Raw genomic sequence first — 15,292 nt, forward strand, 5'->3', positions numbered from 1 at the left:
GAGTGTGACTGGTCACATAGCTGGCTCTGGTCTTGGCACCAGGATGACCTTTCCTCTGGAGCCAAACAGCCTTTGATTCATTGTCAGGGAGACAGAAACTACAGCCCCTCCTTTAGAATGGCAGTCTTTGAAATTTAGGGGGGCATCAGTTTCACCTGGAAGGTTTGTAAAGCCATAGCTTTTTGGACCCTAGCCTCAGAGTTTCTCATTCAGCAATTCTGAGGGAAGACCTGAGAATTTGCATTTCCTATACAAGCCCAGGGTCACTGATGCTGTTGGTTGGGATCATCTTGCAAAAACCACTGCCCTGGGGAATTGCTTATTTTCATGTTCACTCATTCCTTTGCAGCTTGGACATAGGGGCAAGACAAAGGGGTGGGGATCCTGGATTCTTACTTCTATTAACTTGCTCTGTGGCTGTATTTCTGGAGGTTTTGGTTAGGAATAATGGCAAATAGCTTTTTACTTTAAGGCGGGGAATTTGTGGGGAGGATCTCTAAATTTAATGAAGAGATGAACAATTCAGGCTTGGGAAAGGCAGGGCGGCCCTGCAGCCCTCCATGCCTGGAATTCATGGATCTGCTCTCCAGGGCACTCCAGTTGAATGATCTGGCCATGAAGAACCTCTAGTCCAGCCTATTCAAATTCCAGATGCTGATAAGAGCATATGATTGATCCACAAAGGAACCCTTCCTGCATTGTCTCTCTTAACCAACAAACCACCACAGGTGTGTGGTGAAAAGGCCACAGGAAAAGGTCTAGAAAACAGGCAGGACTGCCCCAAGCTCCCACTGCTCTGAACTGAGAAGCCATGACCCCACAAGGGACCTACCACAGTGACGGTGACTGAGATTCTTCCCTTCTTTGAGTCTCAGTTTCTCTATCTGTAAAATGATAGGTTTGGGTTAGAACCTCATTCCTGGATCAGTGTTTCTTTCTCAAAATGGGTCTGCATCACAATTCCTTGGGATCCTTGAAAATAGAGACCCACATGCTTCATGGTGTACTAGTAAATGGTCCACCACAGAATTTCCAAAACAAAGCAAAACAGTGTGTAACAAAACAGAACACCCCAATTTGTAATGTTTGCCCAGTTTCTGTGATGTAAACAAACATCCCACCATGGCCAGTTTCAAGCTAGCAAGGTGAAAGTCACTGAGCAGGGAGTTGGGAAGAGAGGTGCCCTTGTGGCCCCAACTCATCACTGGCTAACAAAATCAGGATCTCTGAAGGAACCCTGGGCATCTACATTTCCCCCCACCCAGGTGATTCTGGTGGCTAATACAATTTCAGCACCCCTGCGCTTAGAGATCTCTGAGGATCTTTCTGGCCCTAATACTGCCTCATTCTGATTATATCACAAATTCTCACACTGGCTCTGGAAGTTGGGGCAAGTTTTCCCTTTTGAGAACATCGCAGAAGACATCCTGGAAAGATTGGTGGGCCTAGTGTGTCCCGGTCTGGGACTCTGGGGCCAGATTGAGCTCTTCCTATTCTCCCAGAGTGCCCTGTCATGCAATCACACCCAGAGGCAGGGCACTGCCTTGGCGTGCATGCCTCAGGGATGGAGACAGGGGTTACAGGACATGAGGGAACAGCCGTGGTTCCTGGGACCCTTTCCCAGCTCTCATCTCTCTGGGTGCCCTGGCCTTCCTGCTGTCAGCATGACCTTGTGATCTGATATCTCCAGCCACCTTGGTTGGCAGTGATTTCTGTGCAAGTCCCTCAACCTGATAACCTTCTCTGAGCAGTTGGAGTACAGAGTGGAGGATACTGTCTCTCACTTGGGAAGTGCCAAGGCAGAGGGGCCATCATGGAGCCCACAGGAGACACAGTAGTAATGTAGTAATGGATAGCAGGGCTTGCACAGAGGCTGGGAAGATGGAGCTCGGGGAGGGGGGGAGTGGAAACGACCCCTGGGATGTGAATTCTTTTTTTAGGGACCTTGCAGAAGGATCCATTTTCACCTAACTTCAGTTAGGTTGCACATTTACTTTTGAGCTGGAGCGACCTCTGACTTTCTCTTATTCTATAAAGCAGGAGTTCTCATAGCCTGACGCCCAAATGGGGAGCATCTGAGAACCTTTTAGAAAGGCAAATTTGCACACTCAGAATGTCTCCACCTCTTGAGCCCTTGCCTGACAATGTGATGGCAGGTTCCTTTGTGGAGGTTTAGCATTTGTCTCCCCTAAAACCCTTTTCCAATCCAGATGCTCCATGGGGCTGCCCTGCTGAGCTGTCCTCAGACCACAGAGGGGATGGGCTTGTGACAGCACACTGGGGATTCTGGACGGCGATGGGGAGGCGGTGAGAAACCACAAGAGCCAATGGATATAAGCCTATGACAGACCTTCCTGGGTGGTCTCTGGTGGAGCTGCTTGGGAGGAGGCCCAGGGCCAGGGCAGCCTCTGTTTTGGGGGTGTCTAGCTTAGCGTGGAAGCTTCAAACAGTGGACAAGTTCTTGGATGCTAAACTCTTCTGTCCTTCTGCAGGCCTGTTCTCTTAACTCCCTGGGCTCTGGACTTGGCTACTTGTCCTACATCATGGCCCTGCCTTGTCTTCTGCTCCATTCCCCCTCCCACCAAAGTCTTGCCATGTCTGTACTGTGGCTCCAGTTCCCTTGGGCAACATGTGCTCTTTTCTGCCTGACACTCTGGTGCTGTACCCGGTCTCTGGGGCTCGTCCATCCTCCTCTGGCCCTGGCAGCCAGAAGCCCTCCTAGGCTAGATCCTCCACAGTGCCCAGAGTCTCTAAGATGCTCCCGACGATCTCTTCAGGAAAGGACACATGGGTCTTCTTCCACTGACCTTGGAGTGGGTGCTGGGCAAACCAGATTCAGCACCAGGTTGGGGGGCTGACTGCTGACCTGGCTGGGTAAACTATAAACCTGAAATCTTCCCTCCATTTAGCTCTGAACTTGTCCTTCCTAAAGCAATTTGTGAAGCTGGTGGAGCTGGAAAGGAAGAAGAGCGTAGAGTTAGGCTACAGGGGACTTTTGCCTAAGGCAGCGCTGGACAATTCCTCAGGCTTCTTTTGGTAGAAGAAACTATGGTTGTGCCTCTATGTGTGTGTGCACGTGTGTGCATGCACGCATCTCCTTACCTGTGTGTCTCCATGCTCCTCTGTGCGGGTTCCTGTGCATATCTCTGTAAAGTCTCCTTGCAGCTTGCAAGCTGTGAGGCCACAGGCAGGTGACTTAAACCATTTGACCTCCATTTTACCTGTCTGTATAATGGGATAAGAGTAACTTCCGTGAAAAATGACCGCAGTGGCAAAATGAAATACACATAAGCCCCTTCCATAGTTCTTAGCACCCACTTGTCAGACTATTGCAACTAGATGCCTTATGCAAATGACTTAGCCTCCCTGTGCCTCAGTTTCCTCATGTGTACATTGCTGATAATAGCAGAACCCAGTGTTGTTGTGGGGATCAGAGAAGTTGCTATCTGCAAAGTCTTTAGCACCATGCCCTAACTATTAGTGATTAGGGTGCCTATTATCTTTCTGTATACGGTTGTATCTGGGTGAGAATTTCTGAATTTGTGAATGTCTCTGGGTAAGTCCTCTGCTCATGTGTGTATACACATATGTGCTTATGATGTATCTATGTTTATATGGTCAGGCAGGCTGCTTGTCTCTGGGTGGAGCTTGCTGTTGGCCCAAACCTGGATGCCATAAGCCAGCCAGGCCGGCGCTAGGGATGGAATTTCCATTAAGAATTAAACAGGACAGCACTGGGAAGCCAGGCAGACAGAGGGGAGGGGGTCGAGGGGGATGATGTTCCAGCTCTGCGCTCCCTTGGACAGCCTCAATTCTGAACTGCCTTGGAGAAGGTCTCTGCCACCTTTGCCTTGAGTTGCAGGCCTTGCTGGAGCCATGGCCCAGAAGGAGGGGCAAGGAGAGAGGAGTTGCCCACAGGGGCCTCCGTAGGGAGATTTGGAGTTGTTGCAGCCAGGACCGGAGCCATGAGATGTCCTCCTGGGAATGGAGAGGCGGCCAGCGAGGGTAGAGGCAGCTGGGGCCTATGGGGCCGACAGGAGGCCAGGAGGCTGAACTGTGCCGTATGTATCTGGGAAAGTGTGTGTGTTTGTGTGTGTGTGTGTGTCAGGGAATGCAGGGTGGGAGACATTCATACAAGTGCACTAAAGGAACCTCTAGCAAACCACGTCTGTTCCTCTCTTGCTTTGAAACCCAGGCACAAAATTTGGTCCTGGAAATAAAAGATTTCTGAGGCTTTTGCCAGTAGTTATCCTGTTTATGATCTAACCTCATCCCATTACTTGCATACTAAAAAATATCTTGGCTTTCCAGGTAGTTTTACATTCCTGATCTCATCTCATACTTTTAACACCCTCTGAGCTAGGAGAATTATTATGATTCCCATTGTAAATACAGGAAAATAGAGTCATAGAGAGGTTAAGTGACTTGTCTAAGGACACACATCTAGAAAGCAGTAGATGCAGGATGCAAAGTCAGATCTCTTTGAGGAGCAAGTCCAGACTACTTTTATAATACAACCCATTTACCAGAAACGGACTCAGAGAAGATTCTGCAAACCATGCCCATTGGAGGAAGGCTGGGGCCTCAGAGTCAATGCCCAGCTGGGTGGCTGGGGCCCCAGTTCTGTTCCCAGGCCCTGAGACAGACATGACTGAGATAGGAACTGAAGCCTTCAGGGGACTGGGAGTGGAATCAGGCTCTCCTGGAGAGATGGATGCTGCCGGCGAAGCTGGCTCGTCAGAATGACTCCAGCACCCAGAGCTGGGGTTGGGTTCCCAGAGAGCTGATGCAGTTGAGTTAATGACAGGGTAAGGGTGTCCAGGGTAAGGGTGCATTTGTCCTTGTTAGCCCAAGGCTGGAAAAGGGAACAAGGGTACTTGCATCAAGGAAGAGGAGGCTGAGTTGGGACCTGAGAGCAGTCCTTCTGGCGTGGAGATGGAGCTGGCCTTCTTCCCTCTGAATGCCTAGTGTGAGCATATTGATACAGTTTACACATGTGGGATTTAGGTTAGATGCCAAGGAGAACTTCCTGCCAACTAGAGAGTGTGAGCTTAGGAACGGGGTCCCCAGGGAGGCTAGGGGCTGACTTACCTTGGTGATCTCCCAGAGTGGGTAGAGGCCCTTCAGGCCCCACTGGATTCCGGGCAGGGTGGAGGGACTTGGACGGAATGACCTTGCAGCTTCCTTCGAATTCAGGAATGCAACATTCCTGAGCTTTTGGGTAGGAATCAGCCTTCTTTTCTAGACTTAGCCATCTGACACAAAGACATCCAGAGGGGAAGACTGATGTGCTCCAAGTTAGAAGGAGGCTCAACAAACAGGTCTGTGGGTTTTGGCAGGTCGGTGGTCTGGAGGTCGGTGATCTTTTATGGGTGACTTAGCTTCCAAAGGGAAGCACCTGTGGTCAATAAACCCAGGCGCATTCCAGGCTTTTGGGGACTGCTCAAAGCTTGGCGGCTCTGTCCACAGAGCCTGTGAACCGCACCCAAACCCCTCCTTGTTTTGTTTCAGCTCCAAGGGAAGCGCTCGCCTCTCCTTCCCTTCCCCTCTCCAGATGTTGGCCTATGGGGCACACGTGGGCACCCCTGCCTCATGGGCTCCCGGGTGCTTCCCAGCCCCGACTCCTGCCGGGTCCCGGGGTGAGCCGGGCTCTAATTCAGCCTGACCGCGTCCCCATTCCAGCGCTCCCCGCAGACCAGAGAGCGACGTCTCCACCGCGGGGGCACCAAAATAGCTTCGAGGCCGAGGCCGGGTGGAGACTCCGGCGGCGGTGGCTGACACGGGACCGGGACTGAGGCTTGGCAGGGGGCGCGCAGTCGTGGAAGGTCCTGTGGCCGCCGGGGAGTGGGCGGGCTGGGGCTAAGCGGGGCGGGGGCGCAGGGCGGCGGGCGGCCCTTGGGCTGGCCCGGCCTCTGGAGCCCCAGCTGCGTCCTGCCACCGCCGGCTGCCGCGCGCACCCGGCTCCCCGCCCGCTCCCTCGAGGTGAGTAACCCCCCTGGGCCAGCTGATTGGGGCCCTACCAGGTGGGCCAGCCTAGTAGGGGGTGCAGCATGCTTGCGACTCTTTGGACAGTAGGTGTAGGAGTGGCAGTGGGCAGTGGGAGGGAGTGCCTGGGTGGATGTGTTAAGCCTGTGGAACTTTCTAGCATGCGTCCCAGGGTAGGAGTATGAGTTCTGAGAGAGTATGTCCCTGTGTGTGTGTGTGGGGGGGGGGGGGGACGGGGCGGAGAGGAAAGTATCCACAGGTGGCATGGGTGTCCCTTTCCTGTACTTACATTCGTGTGGGGTAGGAAGCCTGCAGGTGGGCTGAGAGAGGGCACCCGTGGGGACGGTTGACTCTGTGTGTGAGTGAGCCCATGAAGACAGAATAAGGATAAAGAGTGTTATCTGAACTCCGACTTTCTAGGGTGACCAAACTTGTCCCCAGCTGGGGTGCCTTCTCTGTGGGTCACTTTGGCGGCTTTGGTTTCTCAGGGCTGTGAGCAGGGAGCGAGCTCAGTGTCTTCCCCTGACACTGGAGTAGATGGGGCTCTGAGGGACCCCAGCGGGCTGGCCAGGGTGAGGAGACAACTTGGGGTACCCACTGTCACGACAGAAGGAGCAGGAGGACAGAGAGAGAGGATGGGCAGACCACATAGTTGTGCATACTCACAAACACAGAGAGGGCACTCACACCCACACACTCACAGCTGCCCATGTACATACATTCCTACACACACACACTAGCTTTGCACGCGCTTCCAGTCAGGACATCCCATGCAGATACTCACGCACTTCCAATACATACACTTGTGGACAGTGACATGTATGCAACACATGTAGAATGTGCATATGCATAGATATGCCCCCCTGGCTTAATGTACTCTCAGCCTCCAGATCCCCTTTTTGGGTCCCCTTTAACCTACCCGTAGGACCATGGACAATGAGTCCAAGAAGCTGGCCACAGTAGGGATGATCTTAAGTTAGGGACTTTGGCTGCGGGTTCTTCAGGGAAGATGGTACCACAGTGTCTTTGGGGTTTCCCATTTGGTCTAGAACTGAGGCTGCCCACATAGCCTGGGGCTTAAGGGTCTGGCCTTAGAAACAGCTTTTACCCTCTTATAAATGAAAAGGCCAGGCTTGCAGGCTGAGGCAGAGCACGGCACCTGTAATTTGTACTGGGCTCTAGTTTGCACTCTGGATTCTCCCTGCTGTAGAAAAACTATGAGTCTTCTATGGGCTGGGGCCACGCAGTCATTTGACAGAGAGGGACAGTGAGTTGAGCTGGGCTGATTCTTTGTCTTTGGTCTTAATCGGTCCTGTGTTGAGTCTCTCATCTCCGCTAGGCTGGAAGGGCTGCCTTTGGCTTTGCTCCTCCCCCTTCCCCCAGTGGTTATCCCTTCCCTGGACAGAATCTTTTTCTCCCTGATCTCCTTCCTCTGCGGACCACTGGGGACACACTAAACTGTGCTTGGAGGGGTAGGTGACCCCAAATCAGGTTGTTGTTGTTATTGTTATTATGGCTTCTAGACCTTTTCCATTCAGGTCATTCTCCTCTGGACAGGCTTCAGTGGGGTGCCCAGACTTATGTGCTCCTTCAACTGGGAAGTTAGAAAGATGACATTAATTTACCCTTACTTAGGGTTTATGGTTTAGTCCAAGGAGCGCCTGAGCTCTCACCCCACCAAATCTCCTTGTATGCGGGGAGAGATGATCTTCAGCCATTTGTTGAGTGGGGTGCAGGGATCTATTCTCCCCTGCCCTGGTCCTCAGCCTAAACCCTGGGGATGGTTCAATGAGGCAGGCTGAGGTCAGCCTGGCAGCCTTCTTGCACAGTGAAGAAGTCTGCCTACTTTCTCCGGCCTTACCCTTTGTAGGGCCCCAGCCACCTTAGGACTCAAGACAAGACTGGAAAACTGGAGGACTCATAGGGACTCAGTCCTGATCTATCCCCCCCCCCCTTAATCAAATACATATACCTGCCAGTCAGAACTTCAGAACAACAATGTGGAGCATCAGGGCAACCCCACTAAGTTCACATAGTTCCAGTTTAAAAAGGAGAAATCAGACAACAAAGTAATGGTAATAATCACATGTGTCATAATGGTAATAGAAACATACGGACTGAATCTTTAAATCTGCTTTATTTAAAAAAATCTGCTTTATTTCATTTACTTTTCACAACAACTTTCTTAGGTTAATAGTCCCATTTTTTTTTTCCTGATAAGGAAACTGAGGCAGAGAGCACTCAAGGGATTTCTATAGGTCTCCGTGACTTGAGCGCATGACCGAACCTGTGGGTTTCTCTTCCTACTCTAGCTGCCAGGAGGCTCTTAGTCTGTCATATTGCTCCAGCCTAGTAATTGTGTTCATTGGAAATCTGGCTTGACTTCTAATTTCTGCTTTAACAACTACATAGTACACACATCTTTAAATGTAAACTCCCACATCCTTTGTAGAAAGAGATCAGAATAAATAAATGAACTAGCAATTAAGCCTTTTATTTGCCTGTGAGGATGGGAAGTGTGCTGCCTGGATTTGTGGGGGGACAGCTCCAATTTCAAATATTTCGCATGGTTTCCAAGCCATGTTTCAATTTTGGCTTCTGTATCTTTGGCCTTGGATTCATGACTGTGTCTTGGGGCTATTCTTTCTAGTCGCTCTGAGTGATAATGCCTATCTCTGTACTGGCTCAGACAATGGGGATTGTTGAGAATGAATTGGGCCATTGATAAATGCCCCTTGCTCTGAGGACTTCAGCTGCCAGTGCTTCCCTGTCTCAAAAGAGTGAGTGTCTGGATGCCCAAAGGAGTTTGACCCCTGCCCTAAGCCTGGCCCTGACCCCATGGCCACCCCTTCTTCATATGACCCTGTCTAGGCCCAGGGCTCTGCTGGGAGGTCTGTGTCTTTTGGACTTGAGCTCTGCCTCCCCCACTGTGGACGACATGGTCTCCGATCATGATGGCTCTTCTATAACCAGAGCTCAGGTTGAGGAGTCTGGGCTCTGAAATGTGGAGGCTTTTCTGCCCCCTTTCCTGGACCTGTGCAGGCATAGATAAATGCTCACTTTTTTCTCCTTCCCAATGAAGGGGTTTCAAGTCTATCAGGTGGTGAGGGCATCATTTGTCACCTCTTACCCATAAGAGATGTTGGTCACCAGGGGCCTCTGTATGCAGGGCAGGGCTCGGGCTGCTTTGAAAGTTGATGAGACTTCTACTAACTAACTGACTCCAAGACTGACTACTTTTCCCTGCCCTATTAATGTCTGACAGGGGGACCACTTGTGGGGGGGCGTGTTTAGTACTAAAGAATGATTAGAAGGACTCTAATGGCAGGCTTTCAGATACTGTATTGGGATTCTGCTTCTCTGTGTATTAAGTCACCACCCTGCCCCACCCCCCACATGCTGGTGGCTGTTGTTAACCACATTTAAGACTGAGCCTCCCCAAAACATTTGGTTTCAAAGTGGGAAAGAGGAGTCATTGGCCTGAGGCGTTGGGAAATAAATACCTGGTGCTGGGAGATATGCTGTGGGGGCAGGGGCGGGCAGGGGGCAGGGTGAGGCGAGTGGTTTCCTCCTTCACTGGTAAATGTCATCTCAAAAAGGTAAGACCGATTTGATTGTGTCTCTGGTAAGGATTTGGGGTGTTCTCAGGACTTTTAGCTCAACCAAATGAGAACAGGCTTAAAATCCAGCAAGAGCATGTGGCCGGCCCAGCAGTCAGAGTGGCTAGGGGAGGACTTACGCAGGGTTGCTCCCATTTGTTTACTACCTGCTAAAGGCCAGCCCCTTGCGGGTTCTTCGCATCTTTTGTTTCATGAAACCTCTGGAACCACCTTGTGAGAGAGGCGCTCCTGTTTTAAAGATAGGACAACGGAAGCCCAGCGAGGTTAAGTAAGAGCTGGCCACAAGTCCATTCCAGGTCTGTCTGCCATCAGGGTCTGTAGGGAATGTCTGCTAACCACTCCCCCAGTTCTAAAGCTCTGAAAACAGGAAAATCCACCCCTTAGGACAACTGGGGAAGGGCTAAGGGCTTGACGTCTCTGACTCCGGGACTTGAACATGAGCATCTTCAGCCTTACCAGTCACAAATGGAGACTGCCATGCTGTGGGAAGCAGGGGTGGGGTGGGGACGTCTCTTGGATTTGGCAGGGATCACCCCCACTCTCTTGGGGTGGGCAGTGCTGGGCCTCTGTGTTTCCACTTCTCCCCTGGATCAGTCTCTGCCCAAGGAATGGAGGCTCCCCCAGGACTCTGTGATCCAGCCAGCTCAGTCTCCCTCCCCCAGTTCCAGGGTCCCCTTAATGCCAAGCTCTGGGGGAGTCTAGGATCCGCCGAGGACGTCTCTGGGCAGACCAGACCCTTTTCGGCATGATGCAGTGTCTGTAGACATCAGCAGTTTGGCTGGGTAATTATGTGTAGTGTTCACTTTCTGCTGGAGAAATGGAGGTTTTGTCTTACAACCCAAATATCCTGGGTTTGGAAACCATGTAAAATACAGCCTGTGGTCTGGGAGTGTGGGCTGCACTATGACCCTGTGTGTGGTGCTGGTTTAAAGGACATGGTTGAGAGACAGAATGATGGACTCAGGCTGTCTCCCTGCCTCTGATGGAGGGTCAGAGGAGGGATGTACATTCCAGCCATGTGCAGAGAAAAACAGACAGATCTGACCTGGAGTCTCAGTTTCCCCGTCTGTAAAATGGGGTTCCTTATAATGTTAGGGTGTTGCTAGCACTAGAAAGTTTACTGAAGTATAGTATCTCTCATAGAATAGGGGAACCATGAATGGCATATCTTTCCTCTGTATCCCCCTCCCTTTCTGGGGGAAGAACACCAGACTGATTGGCAACAGCCCTGGACTCCTGCTCTAACTCAGACTCTGTGTTATCTTACTTTCTCGGGGCCTCACTTTCCATGTGTGTAAAATAAGGCAAGAACAAATTTCTCTCATACTGTGGTTTTTGAGAATAATGAAGTCAGGGGGATCTCTCAGAAGATACAGAACTCTCAGTTACTATTATTCATTTATTCATACCACACAGATTAATTGAGACCCTGGGGTGTGCCAGGATCTGTGCAAGGCACAGGGAAATGTGAGCAGGGCATATTCTGGTCTTCCAGCTGCAGTCAGATCACGTGGCTTGTGAACAGTAAGCAACAGGCCTATCTGTGGGACATGATTCCAGCGGCTACAGGACTCCTTGCCATATCAGAAGAGGACCTACCTATCTTCTCTTACTAGGGCAAATCAGAGAGGCCTTCCCAGAGGTGAAAACTCTTGGTCTGGATCTTGAGAGATAATAGGAGGTTTCTAGCCCTGGAACTAGCCATTTCTCCAAGAAGCTCTGGATCCTTTTAGTGGAGAATGGTGTTTAGAAACCAAATTCTGGGGCAACGTGTGCTCCTTGCTTTGGGTGTGTCATTGCTTTTATGCCCTCTTAGCAAACAGAGCTAAGACATAGACCTGTATGTCCATATTTATTTCTATGATTAAAAATACAAGAAATTATTCTCTATTTTTAGAAAGGAAAAAACCCCACATGTGACTGAAATAGAGAGTAGTAGCTTAAGGGTACTTTTAATTCAGTGGTCAAAGAGGGCCTCGTTGAGGAGGTGATATTTCATGAAAGCCTGGAGTTTGTTTTAATGACAAGGACCTTAATTAAGACAAGGCGGAGAGGAGGTAGAATCAGATGACCAGTCAAATGCAGAAAGGGAGGGAGACAAAAAAGTCAAATGGACTCTCAAACTCAGCATGTCTGAAACGGGATTTCTGGGCTCTTTCCCGGTACTATCCCATTCCTGTGGGGTCCTCTTCAGATATGTCAGATCTCCTTGACCAGCTCCTTCTTCTATGCAGCTGCATACATCAGAGAGTGCTGGCAATCCTCCTCAGCACCTCTCTTCCCTCAGAGCCCACGTCCCATCCCTCACCGAGTCTGGTTGATGTTCTCTTGTAAATATCTCTGAAATTCATCACTTCTGTCTGTCCATCTCCACTAGGATCACTCTGGTTCAAGGCACCATTTTCATCTTTCTGGAAAACCACCGGAGCCTCCTAACCGGTCCAGCTGTATCCATGCTAGCTCTCTCCAATTTGTTGATTGCAGAACAGCTAGAGTGCCTTTCAAAACACAACTTGTTAATGTCATTTCCGTCCTTGAAAATTTTTAAGTTGATTCCTGTTGACCTTAAGATAGAGACCAAACACTTTAGTAAGTCCTACAAGGTTTCCTTTGTCCAACGCTACCACCATCTCCTGTGTCTTCCTATCCAGCAATCTCCTTCTGCCATGCTAGTGTAGTCTCAGTCTCTTGGGCTTGTCAGACTCCCTCCTACCATTGGGCATTGCATTTGCTGTTCCCCTGCTTAGCACACTCTTCCTTCATATCTTCACATCCTGAATTTGTACTTATCTCTCAGTCTGTAGCTCAGCTGTCATTTCCATGACCTCCACGACTATGTCAAATCCCATTTTGTAAGGCTTTAAAATACCATTTACCTCCTTCAAGGGTTTATCACAGTTGTAACTTCACCTTTATTTATAATTATCACATGATAATGTCTTTTTTTCCTATTAGATCATGAGTTCCATGAGGGCTGCTCATTGCTTGATCCTAGCAGTTAATATGTTACTGAGACATGCTGAAAATATTTGTTGGGTGAATGAATGAGTGAAGTTTTATCAGCTGAGCACCCAGGTAGATGGTGGTGCCATTCAGTAGAATAAAAATTTTAAGGAAGAAGTAGATTGTGGAGGGAAGGAGATAATAATTCGTTTTAAGACATATGGCATTTGAGGTGCCTATCAGCCCCTCCCTCTCAAAGATCTTACCATCTTTTGGGCAACACAAATTAGACTTGTCATTCAGCAGCTTCTGCAGGGGGGACTGGTGATAGATGACATCTAATTCTTAGAGGATTTTAAGGAACTCCCTGGAGAAGGGAGCTAAGTCACAAGGCATTCCTGAGCTGTGGCTCACCCATCTACCCTGGTTTGTAGAGGATACAGGAGATCTGAGAGGCCTCCAGGTGGTCCTGACTTGGCTCCATGGCTGCTTTTATGAAGGATCTGAACAAACTTATGAAGCCTGCTTGGAGCTTGAGAGTTATTTGCATGATACGTGGAACAGGAGCTGACAGTCTTCTTCCCACCCCTGAGGTTGTACTAGACTTAGGTCTACAAGAGCATTTGGAGAGTCTTACTAAGCCCAGGGAGCCATCCTTGCAATGAGGCCATTAGCACTGGGACAGATAGCCTATTCAGTCACTGTGGCTCACTGACTCTTCCTTTCCTCACTCACCCATTCAATGATCTTTTTGGTGTTCACTTAAGTCACTTACTCCCTTCACCCTCCTTCAACACTCACCTGTCCAGCCACAGACAAGAATTTGTATTGGGTTTGTAGAGGGACTCAAGAATGGTGAATCGCAGTCCCTCTTCTTCATCCTTCTTTCATATGGTTCTCACACCCCAAAAGCTCAGACAAAGAGACCATTGGGGTGGAGAGATGTCAACTGTGCTGTTTGAGGGCCATGTGTGATTGTAGGTAGTTAACAGGAAGAAAGGGAGACCAGAAGCTGTCACGACGATTGCCCTTCTTATCCCACTTTCTATTCTTCTAGTGTCCTGTCCCCCTTTTCAGTGTGATATGAGCTTAGGAATTAGGCTCCTTGATCAGATAAATGGAAGATAGTAGCTGGGCTCTGCAGAGGTGGTTGGGCCTGGGGTCCAAAGGGCCAAGAGAAACACAGCCCCCTCAGAGTTCCACCATGGGAAAGAGGACGCTTTTGTTTTCTTCTTCATCTTCTACCAGAACTGTGCTTTTAGCCTTGTGGAATTTGCAAAGAGGCTGGCAGGAAGAGGGAAAGCAGGATTTTACAATGTGGCCTTAGGAAGCAGGCAGTAGACTAATTCTGGCCATATCCCCTCCAGAAGATGTCGTTCAGTTCTCTTAAGTTTTCCATTTACAAAGAACCCCTAAGAATGTGTGCTGTCCATCTGTTGTAATATTAGACAGGGCTAGAACTGAGCAGACACAAGACAATGTCAACCACATCAGACAAAAACATCTTAGAAAAATGCCCAAAGGTGTCAGGGATCTCAGTTACAGACTCATTCACTGAATCCCTCACTGATCCAGCCAGCAGCTATCCACCTAGTATCTCCTCTGGGCCATGCATTGTTCTAGACACTGGAGATACAGCAGTGAGCAAAACACATGCTCTTGTAGAATCTGCTTCCTGGTGTGGGAAGATGGACAGTAAGCAGGTTGATATACAGCATGTAAATGGTCCTGAGCATTGTGGAGAAATACAACAAAGGCAAGGGAATCCCAAGTGTGGGGGAAGGTTTATGTATCTATATAGGCTCAGGAGGGTTTTTTCTGATGAGCAAATATTTAACCAGAGGCCAGGAGGAAGTGAAAGGGCAAGCTGTGTGAATATTTGGGGGAAGAGAAAGGTGGAAGTCCTGATGAATGCTTGAGGAACGTGAAGGTCCATATACCTGGAATGAAATGAAAGTCAAAGAGTTGAAGTCAGTGCAATCATTTGGTGAGGTCATGAAGGCTATTGGAGAACTTTGGCTCTTAATCTGGGTGATACATGTGGACATTGGAAGGTTTTGAGTAGAGAAATGACATGCTCTGGCTGCAGGGATGGCAATTTGATGAGAGTAGGCAGGAAGGCAAGTTAGGAGCCTGTTGTAGTAATGCAGCTGAGTTATTATGGTGGCCAGGACCGAGGTCCACTTACTTATTTATTTCTCCATCCATTTCAGTCTTTCTTTTACCACTGTGACATGGCCTCTGTCTGAGGTTTTTCATCACTGTTCATCCATTCCCTTGTCCCTCCATCCTCTGTCCAGCTATCTTCAAGGCAATTCTTTACAAGTCTTTACCGGTCTTTAGTAAGTCTTTACCTGCCGCACATAGAGCATTATGCTAAAGGCTGGTTGCTTGGAACGTATTCTTCAAGGACTTGGACCCCAGCAGGGGGTGCTAGATACACCCATGGGAGATCACCAGTCAGTTAGAAAACCAAGTGGGCCCTGGCAAGACCAGAATAAATCATGTCAATGCTTCAGTATTTTGGATGCCTTGTGGTTTGGGGAGTGTGAATATACTTCCAGGAGGAGGCCACATTTATGCTGAATCTTGATGGGCGGGGGCAGCAAATCAGTTCTAAAGAATAGCAGGAAACTTGCTTTGTGGCTTGAACATAAAGGATGGGGGGGAATAAAGGGTGGTAATGCCAGTTGAGGTGGGGTGACCTGGACGCAGGGTCTGGGGAGTCATGAGAGCCAGGCTAA

At 49.4% G+C, this 15,292-nt stretch overlaps 1 protein-coding gene across 3 annotated transcripts in view; it reads left to right on the forward strand.

The window, feature by feature from the left end:
- Nucleotides 1-3,782: 3,782 nt before the first annotated feature.
- The window catches only part of INSC (INSC spindle orientation adaptor protein), a 120,458-nt gene continuing 108,948 nt past the window's right edge, over nt 3,783-15,292 (forward strand). Inside the window, exon 1 of one of the 3 annotated variants that reach the window (XM_059137002.1) lies at nt 3,783-4,061. In XM_059137002.1, the coding sequence (XP_058992985.1) occupies nt 3,966-4,061 (96 nt within the window). In that variant the 5' untranslated portion in view covers nt 3,783-3,965. Of the gene's footprint in view, nt 4,062-5,522; nt 5,983-15,292 lie in introns of those variants that run through there. The other 2 variants (XM_059137026.1, XM_059137010.1) reach the window with 2 other exon arrangements.

This window comes from Mustela lutreola, chromosome 1, assembly GCF_030435805.1.
Source record: "Mustela lutreola isolate mMusLut2 chromosome 1, mMusLut2.pri, whole genome shotgun sequence".
In the NCBI taxonomy this organism is placed as follows: domain Eukaryota; kingdom Metazoa; phylum Chordata; class Mammalia; order Carnivora; family Mustelidae; genus Mustela; species Mustela lutreola.